Source organism: Stegostoma tigrinum, chromosome 3, assembly GCF_030684315.1.
Source record: "Stegostoma tigrinum isolate sSteTig4 chromosome 3, sSteTig4.hap1, whole genome shotgun sequence".
Lineage (NCBI taxonomy): Eukaryota > Metazoa > Chordata > Chondrichthyes > Orectolobiformes > Stegostomatidae > Stegostoma > Stegostoma tigrinum.
This window is the reverse complement of record NC_081356.1, coordinates 12,972,338-12,993,827: the sequence shown is the minus strand read 5'-3', so window position 1 is coordinate 12,993,827 and position 21,490 is coordinate 12,972,338. Positions and strand designations below refer to the sequence as shown.

At 42.1% G+C, this 21,490-nt stretch overlaps 1 protein-coding gene across 3 annotated transcripts; it reads right to left on the bottom strand.

Annotated features, from left to right (window-relative positions):
- Positions 1-205: 205 nt before the first annotated feature.
- Positions 206-18,614, bottom strand: LOC125451096 (mitochondrial nicotinamide adenine dinucleotide transporter SLC25A51-like). Of its 3 annotated transcripts, none has more exons than XM_048527806.2 (3): positions 18,496-18,614; positions 5,900-6,004; positions 206-5,375 (listed from the first exon to the last, which is right to left on the bottom strand). In XM_048527806.2, the coding sequence occupies exon 3, from the start codon at positions 5,314-5,316 to the stop codon at positions 4,441-4,443; it is 876 nt and encodes a 291-aa protein (XP_048383763.1). In that variant the 5' UTR covers positions 5,317-5,375; positions 5,900-6,004; positions 18,496-18,614; the 3' UTR covers positions 206-4,440. The 3 variants fall into 3 exon arrangements, with proteins under 3 accessions (XP_048383763.1, XP_048383767.1, XP_048383764.1); XM_048527810.2 differs by having other exon boundaries at positions 18,402-18,501; XM_048527807.2 differs by lacking the exon at positions 18,496-18,614 and adding an exon at positions 6,114-8,850.
- Positions 18,615-21,490: the final 2,876 nt, after the last annotated feature.

The following is a 21,490-nucleotide window of genomic DNA, read 5'->3' as shown; positions in this document are numbered from 1 at the left end:
AGTTAATGCTTTCAAAAAAATACCCCAAGTTAGTAGTGAGAGTTCCACAGGTGGTGATCTTTGTTTTTACCTGAGGGCCGAGGACACCTGTAAATATCGATAACCTGTCCAAGGTCACCCTGAAAACATCAAAACCTTCCACTAATAGCCTGACCACAGAACACTGCAATTGTCATAGAAAATCTTTTATTAGAACAGTGACAGAAATTACAAATAAATACAGAATAGTGCAGTATCCCGCTCCAAACAGATTGAATGTGAATATTGACGAGTTCCTTATAGGCCAACCAACAAGCCACAATCAGAAAATCTACATTTACTTATTAATAAAATTTTCAATAATCCTGATACGTACCAACAGTAGTCCATCAATGGGTATTTCATGCAGTAATGACTGACTGTGAGCATCTCTGTTTGATTGTTAGATACACAAGCACTGGGCACAGGATTGTCATTTGATAAATCTCAGTGTTGCCCAACTCCTTTTTCCTGTATTCTTGGTTCCACTTGTAGAAGTGTTAATGTTTGTGAATATTTAAATTATTTTCTCATATTTTAAAGCAAATTCTTGCAGGCTTCTTGAACACTCGTCTCTTCAGTCTTCACAACATGCCAGCATTTGCATGTCTACTTGGACACTCAGCTTTCCTCAAAGACCTGTAAATCACCCTGATAGAGCACTTACTATGAGCCTTCCTAATGTATTAGCTGTCAATGGTACTGCAAATTTGCTGACTTGTGTTCTAAACCTTAGCTATTTGTTGCCTTATTCCCTTTGTTTCTGGACTTAGTGACACATATATTACACTTACATAAAGAAAACACTTACGTGTATTCACCGCAACCAGGTAAAAAAGTGATGTCCCTTCAGTAGCAGTGGAATATAGAATTCAAAAGATTCAAGCCTATCTCTTTTGTTAACAAGTAACTGACCCTATACACATATTAGATTACCCATGCTCCTTTGTGATATTTTTAAACCAACATCCAGAATATACTTCAGTAGTCTACATAATTAGACTAGTTGGGAATTTTAATTGACTTCTGAATTCTAATTGCCTGTTCATTTTAAATTGTGTCAATATGGTAATCTGTCTGTATAAAGTCCACCAACTTCCTTTGCATGTTTGAAAACATTTGCTTCATTGTATCAAATTTTATGCTGCTTCTGGAATGTCTAGAGGCCATGAAAGATGCTAAATAAATACAAGTTATATTTTTCTTATTCTGCTGTCTTCATGACAGTCCTTCCAAAAGTTACAAAAAAAAATGCTGAAGACTCTGAAATTTCCATCTCCTTTAAAAAAGAGGTAGTTCCCTATCCCTGATCACCAGTTATGATTTTTCACTGTGTTTTGCTCTTGTGATGTACAAGACTCTGCTCTTGAAGATCTGTTGAAACAATTCTGTCCCCAACCTAGGCATTGGCACTTTGAAACAAGTTGTCACAATGCCTTTCAAAGTCACATTCACAGGTATTCAGATCCCTCTTAAAACCTCTACATTTATGCTGCAGATAATCGCTCAATATTTTCTGTTAACTCAATCCAGTGGAATTCAGATGACTTCTTGATGTAAATTTCCTTAGATCACACGTTTAAAAGCCCACAATTACCTGCCTTTATTTAGCTCAACAGCTGCACTTGATGGAGGTTAGGAGAAGGAATGAAAATTTATTTTAATTTTTCAAATCTTTCCTCTTGCATAGGGACTGTTTGCTTCTCTGGGGGAATTTATCCTCCACTCTTAATGTGCTCCAATAAGCATTCCTACTCACATTTTGTTGCTGCAGTACTAAACAAAACATTCAGAGATTTAACATATTTTCGCCATTCATCAACCTCATTGGTTGGACATTGAGATTCAATGCTCAGCTTCTACTCAAACTCATTTACACAAGCAGAAAAAAGTAAGGAGTTCAAGTTTCAAGTGCTTGGAAATCGATATTCAGATGTTTAATTCCATTACATGTTCACCATTACCTGGTATACCTCAACTTTTTTTTTAAACAACTTCTTGCAGCATGGAGCTGCTGAAAAATATCACAGTAACTAGAAATTCTTAAAACTGAAGACATGCCCGGCCTATCATTTTTTTAATGATGTTTATTTACACCATACCCATTTAAAGGCCCACGAACTTTAAAGTGTTTTATTGTAGGTTTGCATCCACAGTTGCTCCTCCAGTCCATGAATCCATTCTAAGTAGGTTTTCATACCATTAAATACTTCCATGCCTTCACCCTGGGGCAGATGATGATATTGTGGTAAAATATCTTTGGTGTATAAAGATATGTATCACTGGATTAATCGTCTACAACTAGACTACTGTCCTGGGGACCTGGGTTCAAGTCCTGCCACAGTATCTGGCAGACTTTGAATTCAATTAGTAGAACCAGAATACAAATCTAGTCTTGATAATGGTGCAATGAAACTACATTGGTTGTCATGAAAATCCATATGGTTTATCATCGTCCTTGAGGAAAACTGTAGCCCTTACCAGGAATGTCTGCGTGACTCCTGATTCAGCAACTGTCCCTGCAATGGACAACAAATCCTGGCCTTGTCAATGATGTCCACATACCATGACAGAAGAAACAATCAGATGTTGCGGTTTTCACCATTTTCAATTCAGAAAAAGGATTATTCACTCACTTCCTCTCATCACTTAGTTTTGGAATGAGCCCCAGATTGAGACATTTAAATTACTGGTGGAACTATCTGCCTTATTACATTTCTGCATCACCTTCAAAAGGTTCTTCACAACTGATCACTCTCACTTTGGTGTATGAAGATATGTATCATGCATCGATATGATACTGTTCATTTAATCACTGTGATTTGCCAATTTATCATGCACTAGGCAAAATGAACGGTACCTTACACATAGGGTAAGGCAAGCAATGCAACTGGAGAATTGTTGGAATTACTCGTATCTTGAGCTCAAAATATACTGACTGCTCCCTAGTGGTTAAAAGAGCAAAATGGTGTGACATCTCAACTTACCCAATAGTGCCACAGTTTGCTTTCTGTTTTGAAACTCAGAAGTGTGTAAGGTTCCCAATTATTTTCCTGCTAACTGATGAGGTTCAGCAAGGGAGTGGCTGAGGAGGATATCCTTTGACGTCTTAACATGTGATCTTACACACTGTACTTGTTTGATAATAATAAGCTAACGCAGTTTGAACCATGGAAATGGAAGCACTGAAATCAGCAATTCCTGGGTAGATTTGAAGGGGGCTGCAGGTGAGAGCTTCTGGGAGGGCATCTCCACCACTGAGTTCATCTCAGACATGATATGTGAAGACAAGAAGACCAGGTTTTACAAAAGTTTTGATGTTCTTTCAAATGAAACAAATTTGAAGTGAGAGGAAAATAAGAGAGTTTAAGATCTGACCATCACCATCCAGTACACATATTCATTTTAATATAATTTTCAAAGATGCAAAAGTTGATTATGTATTCAAGATAAAAATGTAATATATATATATATATCACACACACACACAGACAAGAAGTTCAGTGCGTGGACTCAACTTCTAAAGCACATTTACATTATGCTAGACTGCTTTGAAAAATTAAGAGCTCACTGAACCTTGCACTAGAATTCATATTTTTGACATTTTTTGCAATATCTTCTACCAATGTATCAGAGAAATTAAAAGTTAAAGGCCACTTGAAAACAAATTTGACCAGAATACTGGACTGTGCATTTCAGTGAGTGATAAACAGGGCAGATAACACAGCACTGAGCCACCTGCTCGAAACCGGGCAAACACACACAGACGTGATCCAAATTACCACATGGTGACCAAAACATGATGTATGGTGTATGGTGTATGCAATGTTAGCCAAATATTCAGTAATGCACTGTATATAAACCACCTTAAAGGCAAGTTAAAGTTAAGACAACTTAACAGTGAAGAAAGAACAGGTAGTCATCATACCATTTCTGAAATAATGAAAACAATTTCAATTAAAAATAACCCAGGCTCTTTCAGGACTCTAAAAGTTTTCAGTCATAAAAGAGGGTTAAACGTTCTGAAAAAAGAGAGAGAACAACAAAGCATAGGAGGAAAAAAAATCAGAAGGGCTATGATACATCCTCTTTGAGGTAGGTGGGTGGAATTGTTACTTTGAAACACTTGCCATTGTCACTCAACTTGGCTTGTGACCCTTACTCTTGTGCCAATATGAAACAAAAACCCAATAATTTCAAGAATTATTCAAAGTATTTTGCAAATAGGCATCTGGTCTCATTTACTTGAAGTTGGACTCTGTATTCCTCCGCACCCGTAGGAATAAGTTGCTTCAAAGTACATTCAACGATGGAATTGAAAAGAAATTCTATACAACAGTTGGTTTGAGAGAAAATGTTAAACACTAAAGTACAGAGCTGAAAATGTTACTCAGGTTAAGCAATGGATACCGAAAAGTTCTCTCAGAGAACCTTAAGCAAAATCTCATAGGTTGCATTTATTATGCCCCATGATAAAATTGACCGGTGATAATTGAGGTACACACCTCTCATTAGATGGGACACTTTGCCATCCCTTTCAGTCCAGATTTTCATGAAGACTTTTGCAAAAGTCTGAAATTCCCCTCCAACCTGTGACTGCATACGTGCTTTCACCACATTGATTGGATAAAATATTATGCCGAGCAGTGACCCCAGAAATCCCCCACAGATGAAGTCATTGAGAACATTCATACTGTAAGTAGTGGCTTCGGGCAGGGACTGCTTGACAGGCCCTCGCAAAGCAAAGAACAACGCATTACTGGGTCCATTACGGAGAAGTATTGGTACAAGGCCTCTGTAATATTCTTTAATACCATAGGCTCTCAAAACCTTGAAGGCATGGAAGGTATTTTTCAATCGGTTATGATGTCTGCGATCCTGCAGCAAAGCCTGTACTCTCTCAAACGGTGTCAGAACAGCTTCTGCAGTCCCTGCCAATACTGCAGACACACTCTGATTGAACAGTTCTGGAGCATTAGTTGTTCTCTTCAAGAGACAGGAGAAGTCTTCATACAAGCCAAACATCAATGCCACAGTTGTAGTCTTTTGCAGGAGTGGTGGCAGAATTCCTCGATAGAGATTGCGAAAGCCATCCTGCTTTAGCTGCCGGATAGCATTCACTGTTGTTAGTCCATACAGCTGTTGTCGAAACAGTACTTTCTGAATGGGGAAGGTGATAGCAATGTTATTGAAAGCTGCAAAGAAGCCACAGAGATAATATTTTGCAGGTCCCGTCAATTCTTGTGTCGAACTGGGTAAGACAAGGTCCTTTGGTCTGTTTTGTGCTTCAGTATCCATTTGTCTCAACAGCTTATCCTTCAGGATCAATCAAACTGTTCTCAATTATCCACATGGTCCTGTAGATTGTAGTTGAAAGGTTTAAAGATGGCACATAAAAATAACATATTTAAAACTTCTAATTGCCATAAGATTGTATGTATTTAAAATTTCTGTATAATCTTTAAGAATCCTTGCAGTTACATAGTTTTTTAAATGGGCATCCTTGGCTAGGCTAGTATATATTGCCCATTTCTAATTATGCTTGAGGCAATGGTGGTAAGTTGCCTTCTTGAATGGCTGCAGTCTATGCATAGTAAAAATTGTCACTACTCAAGCTATTTACAGGGCATCTATGTAGCAGTAGAATAGGGCAATGATTTTGTTTAAAACAAACAGCCAGAATATACCCCTTTATCTCAAATACAAGTCTTCCCAGTAACAGAAGGCCACCAAAACTGGAATGTAAACTGAAATGCAATTGTAAATAAGACCTTGAAACAGTTAAAAAAAATTCATAAAAGTAAACACGTACTGCAGGATTATTGTAAAAACTCAACAAATTTATTCCTTTTCTTTAGAGAAGGAAGACTGCCATCCTTACCTAGTCTGTCCTATGTGTATCCAGTTCCATACTAACATGGCTGACTCAGTTACAGAAAGTGAATCAGCAGATTCAGCACAACTGGGGATGGACAATGGTTTAACGCTGTGAGTAGAACAGAAATAAATAGGTTTACATCCTAAATTCAATAACATTACTTTGGACATTGAGTAGGCCATCAGTTCATACTTGCATAACAGGGATCATTACTTACATTACAATACCAGTCAAAGAAAACCCAGCAATAGATAGTTTATAGGTGAACTTCATAAACTGTCGGTAACAGTGATGTCAATCCCAAGATTAGAACGGAGCCTCAAGAATCCTTCTGCAGACTGTGTGTGTGTACATGTACAACAGTAGTGTGTACAGGTTGGGGGAAGAGAGACTGAGGGCATAGGCGAGAGGAGGGCCAGAAGAATTCCACCAGAACTTGCTATATACTTTGTGTCCTTGAGATGATAACATTTTACAAAGGGCAATTGTTCAGAGAAAGATATGAATGAGTTACACATTAGTTAGCAGAAATTAATTGACTGTACTTTGTGCAAGTTATCTAAAAGGCAGATGGCGAACAGCTTGTCGTCCCATACTGGAGGTCAACGATACAAAAAAAACACAAGCATTTTACGAATGCCTGCAAAAACACTCAGGCAGTTGGGCTGAAAACATTCCTAGCAATTTTAACAGTGTTTTGATTATTGAATTCTACCCACTGGTATAACTGTCAACTTTGTTTAAAAATAAAACTTAAATTCAGAAAAAAGATTGAGATTGAACTACATGGCTTTATTTAAGAGTGTGGGAATGAGCCAAATTCAGTGCCTTTGGCACTTTGAAGGAACAAAAATCAGTCAGGACTCCCAAGTATATTCACCTGCTAGAAACTGCACGAATTGAAGTATAAATCAGTTGAATAAAGTGACACAACAGCAGAACAAAAACAAAGTTGCTGGAAAAGCTCAGCAGGTCTGGCAGCATCTGTGAAGGGGAAAACCGAGTTAACATTTCAGGTCCGGTGACCCTTCCTCAGACACAACAGCAGGGCTGATTTGATTTTGCAGTCTTCAAAGTGATTAGCATGTTTACTGTTTGAGCTCCCACTTGAAGATCAACCTCTTCCATGCAGCATTAAGAAAATTATGTAGACCAACCTTCATAAGATAGGGTACGTAACAAGACAACAGTATTAAGGCTAACTCCTTCCAATGTACAAAGTTCAAACATTATACAACAGTTTCAAAAAGAACATACAAATTATCTTGGTACAGACTGGGCAAATCCACGGCTGTAGTTTAGATACTCTTGTGCATGGGAATTGAGAACTTAATAATAATGTTATAACTTTAAAAATCCCATAACTTAATTTACAAAGAAAATCTGTTTTTTGGTCCAAGTCACTTTAGCTTGTTTCTTTTCTCACCACACAGTTTATTGCATTACTTCACATTAGAACATGAAAGATACTTGTTATTTCACTACTCTGCGATTGCCCAACTGAAGGGAAATGTTTTGTTAAACACAGTAGATGTAGTCAAATTGGGCTTGGCTGCATGCCCCAAAAAGTCAAACAGTCCTTTGCTACTCAAATTCAAGCTAATATTTGAAATGTTTACATGGACAAAAGTACACCAAAAGGAGCCCTGAGCCACAACATCTCACCTGAGCTCAGTTATCAAAATTACAAGAGTAATACATTTTTAAACAGCAGCCAGATGACGTACTAGAAACAAATCATATATTCCTGACCAATGAACTGCCAGTATGGAAAACCAAATTTAATTAATTTGTAAGCAACTGTGTTGTAAATTGCCATTTAGGTGCTTCTCCTAGTGAATAGGAACCCAATTATGAATAGTCTGTCAGAAGACCATGTGTCACTCCATGACAACTGTAGTAAAAGTCATTTCAATTCAAAAATGTAGTATGGTATAAAATAAAAACCAAAGATTTGCCGTCCAGGCAGCATCCACTAGGGTATTCGAAAAGGCAGCTGATGTTTTATCTGACTGTATTTAAATAAAACGTTTTTTAATGAATAGAGTATATTTTTGTAATTTAAAAAAGTGAGGATTTTAATAATTTTCATATCTTAGACCAGGATCTATATGCCTGAAGAGTAGCAATTACTATTACAGCTCAGTTGTTAGAAACAAGGCCCTTGTAGACTATTTATTTATAATATAATGCTAGTTCTAAAGAAAATGTCAGAAGTCACACAATGCCAGGTTATAGTCTATCAAATTTATTTGGAATCACAATTTATTAGAATCCTTTGTGAGGTGAAGCCTGGTGAAATCTGCTGGACCATAATCTGGTGTGGTTGATTTCTGAATTTTGGTCACCCAGTTTCACCACTGGCATCTCCGCATCAAGTTCTAAAGAAAGTAATTGGTATCTGAGCAATACCGAAAATTCTCCCATGCAAAGATAAGTCAGATAACTCCAGTATATCATAGTATAAATAAGGCATACAGGTACAGAAATTTAAACTTTATTCTATAAGTTCTAAAGCTGAACTTTTCAGAACTAAGACTGATAGATTTTTGGTGTATTAATGAATCAAGGTATAATGGAAAAGCAAATACAGGGAAGTGGAATCAAGGTACAAATCAGCCAAGATCTGAACGAATAAAAGGTAAATTGGACTACTCCTACTTTATGATGTTAAACTTTGTTTTGTAGTAACATGAAATTTGTATGATTGCCACAGGAGAGTGCTGATCATACACAAATAGGTACTTTTAGGCCTGCAATACAAAACACTGTTATCCAAACACAGGTCATTTCAAATACCTTGAAACCTGATGTAGGGTTGAAGCAAAGGCTGACAAAGAATTGATATTGTATCACAGAACAGGAACTGCAGCTGCTGGAGAATCCAAGATAAGTTGTAGAGCTGGATGGACACAGCAGGCCAAGCAGCATCTTAGGAGCAGGAAAGCTGACATTTTGGGCTTAGACCCTTCATCAGAAATGGGGGAGGGGGACAGGGTTCTGAAATAAATAGGGAGAGAGAGGGAGGCGGATCAAAGACGGATAGACGAGAAGATAGGTGGAGAGGCGACAGACAAGTTAAAAGAGGCGGAGATGGAGCCAGTAAGGGCGAGTGTAAATGGGAGGTAGGGAGGAGATTGGTCAGTCCAGGAAGGACGGACAAGGTCAAAGGGGGGGCGGGATGAGGTTAGTAGGTAAGAAAAGGAGGTGTGGCTTGAGGTGGGAGGAGGGGATAGGTGAGAGAAAGAACAGGTTAGGGACGCACTGGGCTGGTTTTTGGGATGCGGAGAGGATAGGAGGTGGGGAGATTTTGAAGCTTGTGAAATCCACATTGGTATCATTGGGCTGCAGGGTTCCCAAGCAGAATGTGAGTTACTGTTCCTGCAACCTTCGGATGGCATCGTTGTGGCACTGCAGGAGGCCCAGGATGGACATGTCGTCTGAGGAATGGGAGGGGGTAGTTGAAATGGTTCGCGACTGGGAGGTGCAGTTGATTACTGCGAACCGAGGGTGGGTGATCTGCAAAGCGGTCCCCAAGCCTCCGCTTGGTTTCCCTGATGTAGAGGAGGCCACAACAGGAACAATGGATACAGTATAACACATTGGCAGATGTGCAGGTGAACCTCTGCTTGATGTGGAAAGTGTTCTTGGGGCCTGGGATGGGAGTGAGGGAGGAGGTGTGGGGGCAGGTGCAGCACTTCCTGTGGTTGCAGGGAAAAGTGCCGGGTGTGGTGGGGCTGGAGGGGAACGTGGTGTGGACAAAGGAGTCATGGAGAGAGTGGTCCCTCCGGAAAGCAGATAAAGGTGGGGAGGGGAAAATGTCTTTAGTGGTGGTGTGGGATTGTAGATGGCGGAAGTGTCGGAGGATGATGCGTTGTATCCGGAGGTTGGTGGGGTGGTGTGTGAGAACGAGGGGGATCCTCTTTGGGCGGCTGTGGTGGGGGCGGGGTGTGAGGGATGTGTTGCGGGAAATGCGGTCAAGGGCGTTCTCAACCACTGTGGGGGGATGTTGCGGTCCTTGAAGAACTTGGACATCTGGGATGTGCGGGAGCTGTGGGAGTCGGTGTGCTTGAAATGGACATCAGTTACAAGCTGGTTGTCTGAGATGGAGACTGAGAGGTCCAGGAAGGTGAGGGATGTGTTGGAGATGGCCCAGGTGAACTTGAGGTTGGGGTGGAAGGTGTTGGCGAAGTGGATGAACTGTTCGAGCTCCTCTGTGGAGCAAGAGGCAGCGCCGATAAAGTCATCAATGTAACAGAGGAAGAGGTGGGGTTTGGGGCCTGTGTAGGTGCGGAAGAGAGACTGTTCCACGTAACCTACAAAGAGGCAGGCATAGCTGGAGCCCATGGCCACTCCGCTTTGTCTGTAGGAAGTGGGAGGAATCGAAAGTTCCTCTTTGCAGAACACCTCTGCTCGGTTCACAATAAGCAACTGCACCTCCCAGTCGCGAATCATTTCAACTGCCCCTCCCATTCTTTAGATGACATGTCCATCATGGGCCTCCTGCAGTGCCACAATGATGCCACCCGAAGGTTGCAGGAACAGCAACTCGTATTCCACTTGGGAACCGTGCAGCCCAATGGTATCAATGTGGACTTCACCAGCTTCAAAATCTCCCCTTCCCCCACTGCATCCCAAAACCAGCCCAGTTCGTCCCCTCCCCCCCACTACATCACACAACCAGCCCAGCTCTTCCCCTCCCCCCAGTGCATCCCAAAACCAGCCCACCCTGTCTTTGCCTCCCTAACCTGTTCTTACTCTCACCCATCCCTTCCCTCCACTCCAAGCTGCACCTCCATTTCCTACCTACTAATCTCATTCCACCTCCTTGACCTGTCCGTCTTCCCTGGGCTGACCTATCCCCTCCCTACCTCCCCACCTACACTCTCCTCTCCACCTATCTTCTTTTCTCTCCATCTTCGGTCCGCCTCCCCCTCGGTCCCTATTTATTCCAGAACCCTCACCCCATCCCCCTCTCTGATGAAGGGTCTAGGCCCGAAACGTCAGTTTTTGTGCTCCTGAGATGCTGCTTGGCCTGCTGTGTTCATCCAGCTTCACACTTTATTATCTCCGCTGCACTGAACATTCTGTTTCTGTACAGTACAGAAAAATCTGTAAACAATTGCTTTTGCCACCATCTAGTGACAAAACTCAGCAACTGCTGGATACTGCTACTCACAAGAGAGAACGATGGGTGGGGGGTCAATGGTAATGTTATTGCAACTTTTGTAAAATGTTTATACGTGCAAGAGATCTTTTTGATTTGACAACTTTTTAAAATGATATCCCTTCCATATGTCAATTTGGCACTATGGTTCTGATAGCAATGTTTTGCAGCTAATAATCAGTCCACACTGATCAGGCAAGTAGCAAATGCTTGTGCATATCAGTATATCGTCAATGGAGGTTTTTAAATAGTCAGTGCTCTGTATCCGTGAGAATTCCATTCCTGAAAAGCCCCATAAATGAAGAATTTGCAAGTGCAGAGTTGAACAACATGTGGTTTTTAAAAAATGTCTGCAGTCCTGGATCCCAAGATTATGATTTTTCACCAATTATTTTTGGGTTAAAGTAATAAACTATGCTGACATTTTATGTTAATACTTAAATAGAATATTTATAGAACACTGTAGACCTATTGAGCTAAACTCTCAGACTACAGCACTAGCTGACATACCACTTTGCAACTTATCCAACAGTTTCACTTTTTCACTAAACTTCATCACCACCTTCTTGCATTTAGGCACACTCGCAGTTCCATTTGCTTGGCAGCCATCACAATAACACAAAGGGCACAGGGTGAGAGTGAAATATGTACAGCCAACTTCATCAACATAAAGCAAGAGATGGGTGAGGAAGGAAATGCCGAGAGCATCCAAGTGCAGGATAGGGGGAAGGGGTGTGAGAGCCAGTGCCCATATTTATCTTTGCAAAGTGCATCTTCTCTGAGGCTGTATGGCTGTCCACTGCTCACCACTTAGGTTGCCTCACAACAGGTCGCTGAGGTGTGAGTTTTGCCTGTAGGCATTGCTTCATTGGTTACTTATTTTTTGGCGCAGACAGGCAAATTCGCAAACACTGATTTTGCAGATACATGGGGATGACTGTAAACAGAAATACATGCACTGCTACCTTCTAATCACTGTATCATAAAGTAATGAATTGCATATTTGAAGTCTGTTTTGAATGCACTTTAGTAATTATTACATCTTGAAATATTCTGAGAAACAGAATAGCAAGCCTGTAAAACGCACTGAGCAAATTCATGCTTGCTCCACCCTGCTTGCAAATGCAGTGACCCATGCTTGAGTATGACCCATTTTATGCAAGAAAAGAAGTCAATGGAAAACCTCTAAGAATGAACTTTGCATTTTCTATCCACACTAGTTGTTGTTCATTTTGCAGGATAGCATCGAAAACAGAAGAGCATGTTCAACGAAAATTCACAGCCAGCCAGAGAGGCAATTCTTCAAAACTGTCAACAAGCTATTTAAAGTGACCTGCTATCTGTAATATAAACCTACGAAAACCATCTCAATGAGCACCTCACTATATGGCTCTCCTCGTAGACCAACGAAACAGAGAAAGAATTTTTCACTGTGTGTCTCAGTATCACACCACAAGTACACCATTTCCTCAGTCATCAGAAATTTCCGGCAAAATGACAGAATTGATACATTCTAATTGCATAATTAGCTATAATTTGGTAATAGCAGAGTGAACAAGGCATTTGGTGATAGAGATATTACCAACCTAGAATCTTCATGGTTAAGTTTAATTGCAAGAGCTTTATACCTAAAAAGAACATTATTCCATCATGTCACATCAGCTTTACTCAAGCCATTACAGAGTCTGTGATCCCTATCCTCCCTGTAGCTGCTGGTTTAAAATGGTTATTTGTCATTTAAAAAATTGAGATTAAAAATGGTCCTTGCCTCAGCTGTAATTCTTAAACTAAATGAATAATTTTACTGTTTTAGTTTCCAACAACCTCGCTCCACTTGTGGAGTGCCTTGATAGGTGGGGATCATAGAAGACTGCAAGCTGGTCATGATTATTTATCTGTTCTAGGAAGTGAAGCGTGCTTCCTACCAAACAAACATGGAGAACAGTCAAGTAAACACAAACAACTGCATGGTTGGTATTGATCAGAGCGCTTCAGTAGTGCATTCAGGAAATTGTCTTTCAAAGTAATTTTCTGGGCATCTGATCTGACCCCAGGCATAAATACTGAAGCAGGTTATCACAGTTTGCAGATTTTCTAACTGGAATCCGCGAGATAATCTGTTCCTGTCTAATAAGGTTATTCACACAGCACATCATAAGGTAAAGCATCTCAAAAGTTACAAGCAAATTAAGAAAGAGTAGGCCATTTGGTCCCTTGAGCCCCCTCCGAAATTTACTAAATTCATGGCTGCTCTGATTACTCCACATTCTCATCTAACTCTGATAACCGTTCACCCTCGTTTATAAAAGAACCTCTGCCTCAAAAATATCTGAGGACTCTGCTTTCACACCCTTTTTAAGGAAGAAGGTACCAAATACTCAAAACCCTCAAGGAGAAAATATTTCTAATCCTTCTTAAATGAGCAAACCATAATTTTTTAGGACAGTGATCCCTCATTCTAAAACAGGACACATCATTTCCACACCCACTGTGTCCATTCTCAGGATCTTACATGTTTCAAACACTCATTGCATCTTGCCAACTAGAAAATGACCCATTTTTGCTTAAATTCTTTCCTATTAGCTAGGTATCTTCCATCCAATGTCAATATGATGCCTCCATACCATGAACTTTTATTTTCTACAATTAACTTTGATGAGACACCTTACCAAATGCCTTCTGGAAGTCTAAGTGCGATACATCAACCACTGACTCTCATCCACAACATGTTACTTCCTCGAAGAGATCCAATAAATTGGTTAAATATGATTTCCCTGTCATATTACCATGTTGACCCTGCCTGATTGTCTTGAACTTTTTGTTAAGTTCCTTGCTATATCATATTTAATAAATTGTTTCTATCCTCTTCCCTGTAGTAGATGTTAGCAGTTCTATAGTTTCCCACTTTGTCTCTTTCTCTTTTGGAATAAGGGAATTATTTTTGCTATTTTACAACATAATGGAACCTTCCCTAAATGTAGGGAATTTCAGAAAACTAGAACCAATGTATCAACTATCTCACCAGTCAATCCTTTTATGACCTTTAGATGAAGTCCATCAGACCTTAGGACTTGTCTACCCACAGCTCCAAATTGGCTCAGTAACATTTCCCTGGTAATTATTTTATTCTCAAGCGACTCCTGCTCTTCCACACTAATTTTGGGTGTTATTTGTATCCTTTATAATGAATACAGAAGCAAAATTCATCTCCCATCTTTATACTGCCCATAAATTCTCAAATGCACTTTCTAAACAGACCAATGCTCACTTTGTTAACCCTTCTCCTTTTAAATAGCTACAGAATCCCTTACTACTCATTTTTATATAGCTTTCTCTCATGTGCTCATTTTTTTTTTCCCTGATTTTTACTAATTTGTTATTCTTTTTTAAAAAATTGTTCCGAACACTCCTCCTAGCTAGGTTTATAATCATTTTAACCACATTCATTGACTAGAATAATATTTATGCTGCTTCATTAACTGATAAAATTTGCAACTCTTTTCTTTCCAAAATTTCTGTAAGATGTTCTGGAAGCATGTCCATTTTTGTAAAAAAGTACCAACATTTATTGTTTTAAGTAAACAACAGATAAGCCCAACAGATACACAATAAACCTGCATGTGGCTACAGCTTTTCTAAGCAAGAATAGAGTCAGAACTGTACAGCATGGTAACAGACTCTTCAGTCCAGATATCCAAGTCCCATTTGTGAGCATTTGGCCTATATCCCTCTAAACCTTTCTTAATCATGTACCCATCCCAATGCCTTTTAAACCTCGTCATTGTATCAGCCTCCATCACTTCCTCTGGCAACTCATTCCATACACGCACCACCCACTGTGTGAAAAGGTTGCCTCTTAAGTCTCTTTCAAATCTTGCCCCTCTCACCTCAAACCTCTGCCCTCTGGTTTTGGATTCCTCTACTGCTGGAAAATACCTTTTCTATTCACCCTATCCATGCCCCTCATGACTTTAAGGTCACCCCTTAGCTTCTGCCACTTAAGAAAATAGTCCCAACTTATTCAGCTTCTCCTTATAGCTCAAACCTTCCAGTCCAAGCAACATCTTTGAATATTTTTTCTGAACCCTTTCAAGTTTCACAACGTCTCTCCTATAGCAGGGAGACCAGAATTGCACATGGTATTCCAAAAGCGACCTAATCAATGTCGTAAACAGCCGCAACATGACCTCTTTATCTGTCCAGCTACCAGTGAACATGTACACCCAGGTCCATTTGCTCCTGCAACTCCTTTTAGAATTGTACCCCCTATCTTATATTATCTTTCAATGCTCCTCTGATCGAAAGTGCAACATCTCATACTTCTCTACATTGGATGCAGTCCAATGCCCATCTGTCAACTCCCCCAACTTGTCTATGACCTTTTGCCATTCTTCACTCACCTGACAGCATACAGTTCTTCCAAATTACGTGTCATCTGCAAACTTTGAAATATATCAGGAAGATAAAGGGTCCCAATACTAGCCCCTGGGGATTTCTTCTACAAACCTTCCTCCAGCCCGAAAAACATCCACTTGATGATTATTCCATTTTATAATATCTCAGGTAATTTTGAATCCAAGTTGCTAAAGTTCCTTTTATTCCATGACCTATGACTTTCCTCAAATCTATTGCGTAGCATTGTATCAAACACCTTCTGCAAGTCCACAACACTGGGCTGATTTCCCCCCCTCCCTGACCCAGGTTCAGTGCAGTGGAAACTCAGTTAGTGCTGGGCAGCCCCATTTCCCAGCAAATTTTGTTCTCCAGCTGCTCCATCCTGATGCTCAGGTGCTATTATCAAAAGGCTTGACCTGAACAGGTCACTTCTGTCAAAGGGACACCATTCGATGCTTCATTTCTATTGCTGGAGTGTCAATTTTGATTACAATTCCATCTATGTCGCTGTGCTTGAAAGGCATGGTGATAGAATCGTAGAAATTTACAGTGCAGATAGTGGCCAGTTTCCCACCATGTCTGTGTGGGCTGAAAAATAGCTGTCCAGCCAAATGCAACTTTCAACAGTACGGAGTTCCGAAATTGAAAATTTGTGAATAGTTATTAGGGATATGATACAATCTGGAGAAAAGACAGGGCCCAGGCATTTACTGAGGCACCACATAGCAGTTCAGTCGACTGGACAAGTTTATAGGTCAGATAAGAATGGCACTTATGGATCAGTGGTGATGTCCCCATTTCTGGGCAAGACGACTTGAGTTCAAATCCCACTTGCTCTAGAGCTGTGTCATAACATCTTTGAATAACTTGACGAAAAATACAATGAACGTTTGATTAACCGGCACCTATGGGACCAGAAGTGCATTGGTCGATCAAGAGATCCACATAACAACTGCAAAAACAATGTAAAGAGCGGGTATACGCATGCAGGAAATGACATCCCCAACCCAAGGAAACCTAACCAGATAAATAGAAAGCGGGACATAACACCAGCGCTTCGTCGGAGGCTCACTGATGATGTTACCTAGAATGGTGACGAAACGTTTGAAAACAAACCTTCCAGCTCAGCGAGCAAACTCACATCCAGAACTTCAACCTGAGCTACAAATCTTCTCAAAGCTCGCTGGTATACACACTGTTATACCTTACTGACAGCATAAATCATTTACATAATAATGCAACTTTGCCTTAAATATAATTTACCAGCAGAGAAACTTTTAACTTGCACCCTCAACTGAATCCTCAGATATCAAGATCGCAATAATACAGTAAACTTCTGATATTTCAGCTACATAATTTTTGCCAGTTTAACCAGAATGGCAATTCATAAAAGGTCCTGGTTAAAATAATGTTTGCTGTATCTAATAGATCAGACAAAGTTGATGTGTTGAATTTAGCTGGGGACCACAGGTGATGCTACACAACAGATATCAATCTTAAGCAGGCTACAATTGAACTGTCACAGCCAAAACAGATGACAGCCACATATCTGGACTTGCAATTCACCACAGTTAGGAGTTTGGAGCACACAGAGAAAGAATTGTAGCCCAATTATGCAAACTACAGACGTTCATCTACTAATTCTGCCTACCTTTCAGAAAGCCTAGCTTATGGGCAAACAAAAAGGGAAACACAACCAAAACGTCCTAGCCACCGGTGAGAGTAATGAGTTGAGAATGCCACAGTTTTGTGAAGGTGACAGATTTTTCAATTAAATAAAACACAGGTGTAAAAATGAAGGGAAATGCACACAAATCGACACCCTCTTACAAAGAGATCAGGAGACGGTTGACTCTTTTTTCTGGGTCAACACTGTGGCTTCCACATATGCCTACACCAACATGACCTGCAAAGCTGATTAATTTGAAACAAATTCCATTATTTCCTGGTTTTTTTTGGGTTATTAAGGATTCAGATGTCAGTGCCATACAGTCAGCCTATCACAGCTTTGAGATGATTTGTACATGTTTCAACTAGACTATTACACATTAGATGGTATGCAAAACAACATCTGGCCAAAAATATCAGACAGCAAATCTACAACAGGACTACTCAAGGACAGTTTGCAGAAGATCAGAATCACACATACAACTAAATTAGTGAGCAGATATCTGTGATGCCCAAAACAGTGCAAACACAGTACCTAAAGAATGAGAAATCAGTGATTATGTTGAGAGTTTTCCCTATTGCTCCCTGTGCATACAACAGCTATAACATTTGACTATATATAATATTGACAGCAGAATATATATAATGCTGAGACATTGTTGCAATGTAATATTTTGAATTGTTCTGAGGAGTGATATTGGACTGAAAACATGAGCTCTTTCTCACTCCGCAGATGCTGCCAGGCCCACTGAGTTTCGCCGGTACATACTGTTTTCATTTCAGATCTTCAGCATCTGATGTTTACCAATCCCAGCCAAATCCCACTCTCTCCAGCAGACCGACACCAATCCCAGCCAAATCCCACTCTCTCCAGCAGACCGACACCAATCCCAGCCAAATCCCACTCTCTCCAGCAGACCGACACCAATCCCAGCCAAATCCCACTCTCTCCAGCAGACCGACACCAATCCCAGCCAAATCCCACTCTCTCCAGCAGACCGACACCAATCCCAGCCAAATCCCACTCTCCCCCAGCAGACTGACTCCAACCCCAAATTAATCCACTCTCTCCAAGAGACTGACATCAATCCCAAACTAATGTCACTCTTTATAGCTGCGCCAACGCCAAACCTGTCCCTCTCTGGTTCCTAGTCTATGACCGTGACCTATAACCCAACAGGTTTCCCTGCAGCGGCTCACACCAGCTGGCCAGGCCCTCTCAACGAGGCTCTCAGAGGGCCCGCTACGGCAAGTGACAACCCCCTTCCCCCATACCACGGCGGTGCCGCTGAAAGCCCACTCTCCCCAGCCCGGGGATGTTGTCTCTCTCGACGTCCCCACTGAGGCCGATCCGACAGCCACACTTTACCTCAGGAAACCTCGGCTCTCCGCTCACACCGCAGAGTCACGCCTCACGTCGCTCCGCCCTCGCCGTGGGCCGCTGACGTCAGCACGCCGCGGACCCACGTAGCGCCGTGACGTCACCCCCACGCACGACGCGGGCAACCAGAACCTGAAGCGGCCCCCTTCTCTCAGCCAAAGTGGGAACTTGTCAATATCGTGGGGACACTTCAGTTGGCGTCCAACGTAACGTACCGGATTTAAGGGGCGCAGTCGCCCACTCGTCTGAAACGGAGAAAGAGAAATTGCCAGCAATATCCGGGAATCGGGTAAAAAGGCTGGTTTCCGGGAGGTGGTACCACGTGGTTGCTGGGGCCTGACCCGTTGTTGAACAGGCCTCTTCCTGAGCTCCTCACACATGGACAGTGTGGCAATCCCAAACAAAGGCACAGAGTACTACCGAAATGTCTGCGGAGGTAGCAGCGCGGTTAAAGGTGGCTGTTGTTGATCTGTGGCCCACACTCCGATGTGGTGTGCAGGTGCCCATGTTGGACTGGCATGGACAAGGTCAGAAGTCACACGGCGCCAGGTTACAATCCAGATTCCTTTCCAGTCATTGTCCTGAGATAATTAAAGATTTTATCAGTGTGTGCAAGGGATGACATCTCAGGTCAGACAATGCATTTTAGGTGTGAGGTCTTGCTTAGAATCCGTCTCCGTTTTAAGCTGGGGTCTGGGTTTTTTTAGAGCAAAACGGAAGGTATCTGCAACTATATAAGCATCTTAGAAGAAATAACTTGTGTCCACGTCTGTATGAAAGAGAAAGGAAGAGAGCGCGCGCGCGCGTGTGTGTGTGTATGTGGCAGTTAATAGTGTGTGTGTGTATGTATGTGGGAGTTAATAGTGTGGTGAGATCACATATAGTGCTACATGAACCCAAGATCACAACTGAAGCTCACACTTGTACATATCAGCTCATACACACTCCCACACACGTATACTCCCTCACAGTCTCTCAAGCATGTACACACACACACATAGGTTACATGGAACAGTCCCTCTTCTGGACCTACACTGGCCTCAAACCCCAGCTCTTCCTCCGTTACATTGATGACAGTACCGCCTCTTGCTCCCAAGAGGAGCTCAAACAGTTCATCCACTTCGCCAACACCTTCTACCCCAACCTCAAGTTCACCTGGGCCATTTCTAACACATCCCTCACCTTCCTGGACCCCCTCTGTCTCCATCTCAGGCAACCAGCTAGAAACTGATGTCCATTTCAAGCCCACCGACTCCCACAGCTCCCTAGAATACACCTCCTCCCACCCACCCTCCTGCAAAAATTCCATCCCCTATTCCCAATTCCTTTGCCTCTGCCGCATCTGCACCCAGGATGAGACATTCCACTCCCGCACATCCCAGATGTCCACGTTCTTCAAGGACCTCAACTCCTCTTCTTCCCCCCCCCCTGCAGTGGTCAAGAACGCTCTCAACCACGTCTCCCAAAACACATCCCTCGCACCCCGCCCCCCCAATAACGGCCCAAAGAGAATCCCCCTGGCCCTCACTTATCACCCCACCAACCTCTGGATACAATTCATCATCCTCTGACACTTCCGCCATCTACAATCTGACCCCACCACACAAGACATATTTCCATCCCCACCCTGTCTGCCTTCCGGAGAGATCACTCCCTCCAGGACTCCCTTGTCCGCTTCACACTCCCCTCCAACTCCACCACACCCGGCACCTTCCCCTGCAACCGCAGGAAGTGCTACACATGCCCCCACACCTCCTCCCTCACCCCCATCCCAGACCCCAAGATGACTTTCCATATCAAGCAGATGTTCACCTGCACATCTGCCAATGTGGTATACTCTATCCACTGTACCCGTTGTGGCTTCCTCTACATGGGGGAAACCAAGCGGAGGCTTGGGGACCGCTTTGCAGAACACCACCGCATGGTTTGCAACAAACAACTGCACCTCCCATTCACAAACCATTTTAATTCCCCCTCCCATTCCTTAGACGACATGTCCATCCTGGGCCTCCTGCAGTGCCATAATGATGCCACCGGAAGTTTGCAGGAACAGCAACTCATATTCCGCTTGGGAACACTGCAGCCCAATGGTATCAACGTGGACTTCACAAGCTTCAAAATCTCCCCTTCCCCCACTGCATCCCAAACCAGCATCGTCCCCTCCCCCCACTGCATCCCAAAACCAGCCCAGCTCATCCCTGCCTCCCTAACCCGTTCTTCCTCTCACCTATCCCCTGTTCCCACCTCAAGCCGCGCCTCCATTTCCTACCTACTAACCTCATCCCGCCTCCTTGACCTGTTTGTCCTCCCCGGACTGACCTATCCCCTCCGTACCTCCCCACCTATACTCTCCTCTCCACCTATCTTCTCCTCTGTCCACCTATTTATTTCAGAACCCTCTCCCCATCCCCCTCTCTGATGAAGGGCCTAGGCCCGAAACGTCAGCTTTTGTGCTCCTAAGATGCTGCTTGGCCTGCTGTGTTCATCCAGCTCCACACTTTGTTATCTTGGATTCTCCAGCATCTGCAGTTCCCATTATCTCTGAATTCTTTCATCCAACATGTTTATATAGTTGCAAATACATTTTGTTTTGCTCAGAAAATACTGGCCCCAAACTTAAATCAGACAAATTCCAACCAAGACCTCACACCTAAAATACATTATCTGACCTGAAATGTCACCTCTTGTATACATTGCTACAAACTTTAATTATCTCAGGACAATGAATGGAAAGGAATCTGGATTTTGCATTTCAGTCAGTAGTCTCTGTCTTAACTGAGTAAAGATTCAACAAGAGGCAGCCAGTTTTAGAGTTCTTACCTTTCTGCTTATAAATTCTGTATCTTATACCCTCTCTCTCACACCACTCCTGAGGAAGGGCCCGTGCTTTGAAAGCTGGCATTTTCAAATAAACTTGTTGGACTATAACCTGGTATGATGTGATTTTTGATCCAGACCTCGATGACAGGGCACCTTTACAGAT

Excerpts from the sequence above, each read along its gene's own strand:
- LOC125451096 (XM_048527806.2), bottom strand. The coding sequence starts at position 5,316 with ATGGATACTGAAGCACAAAACAGACCAAAGGACCTTGTCTTACCCAGT.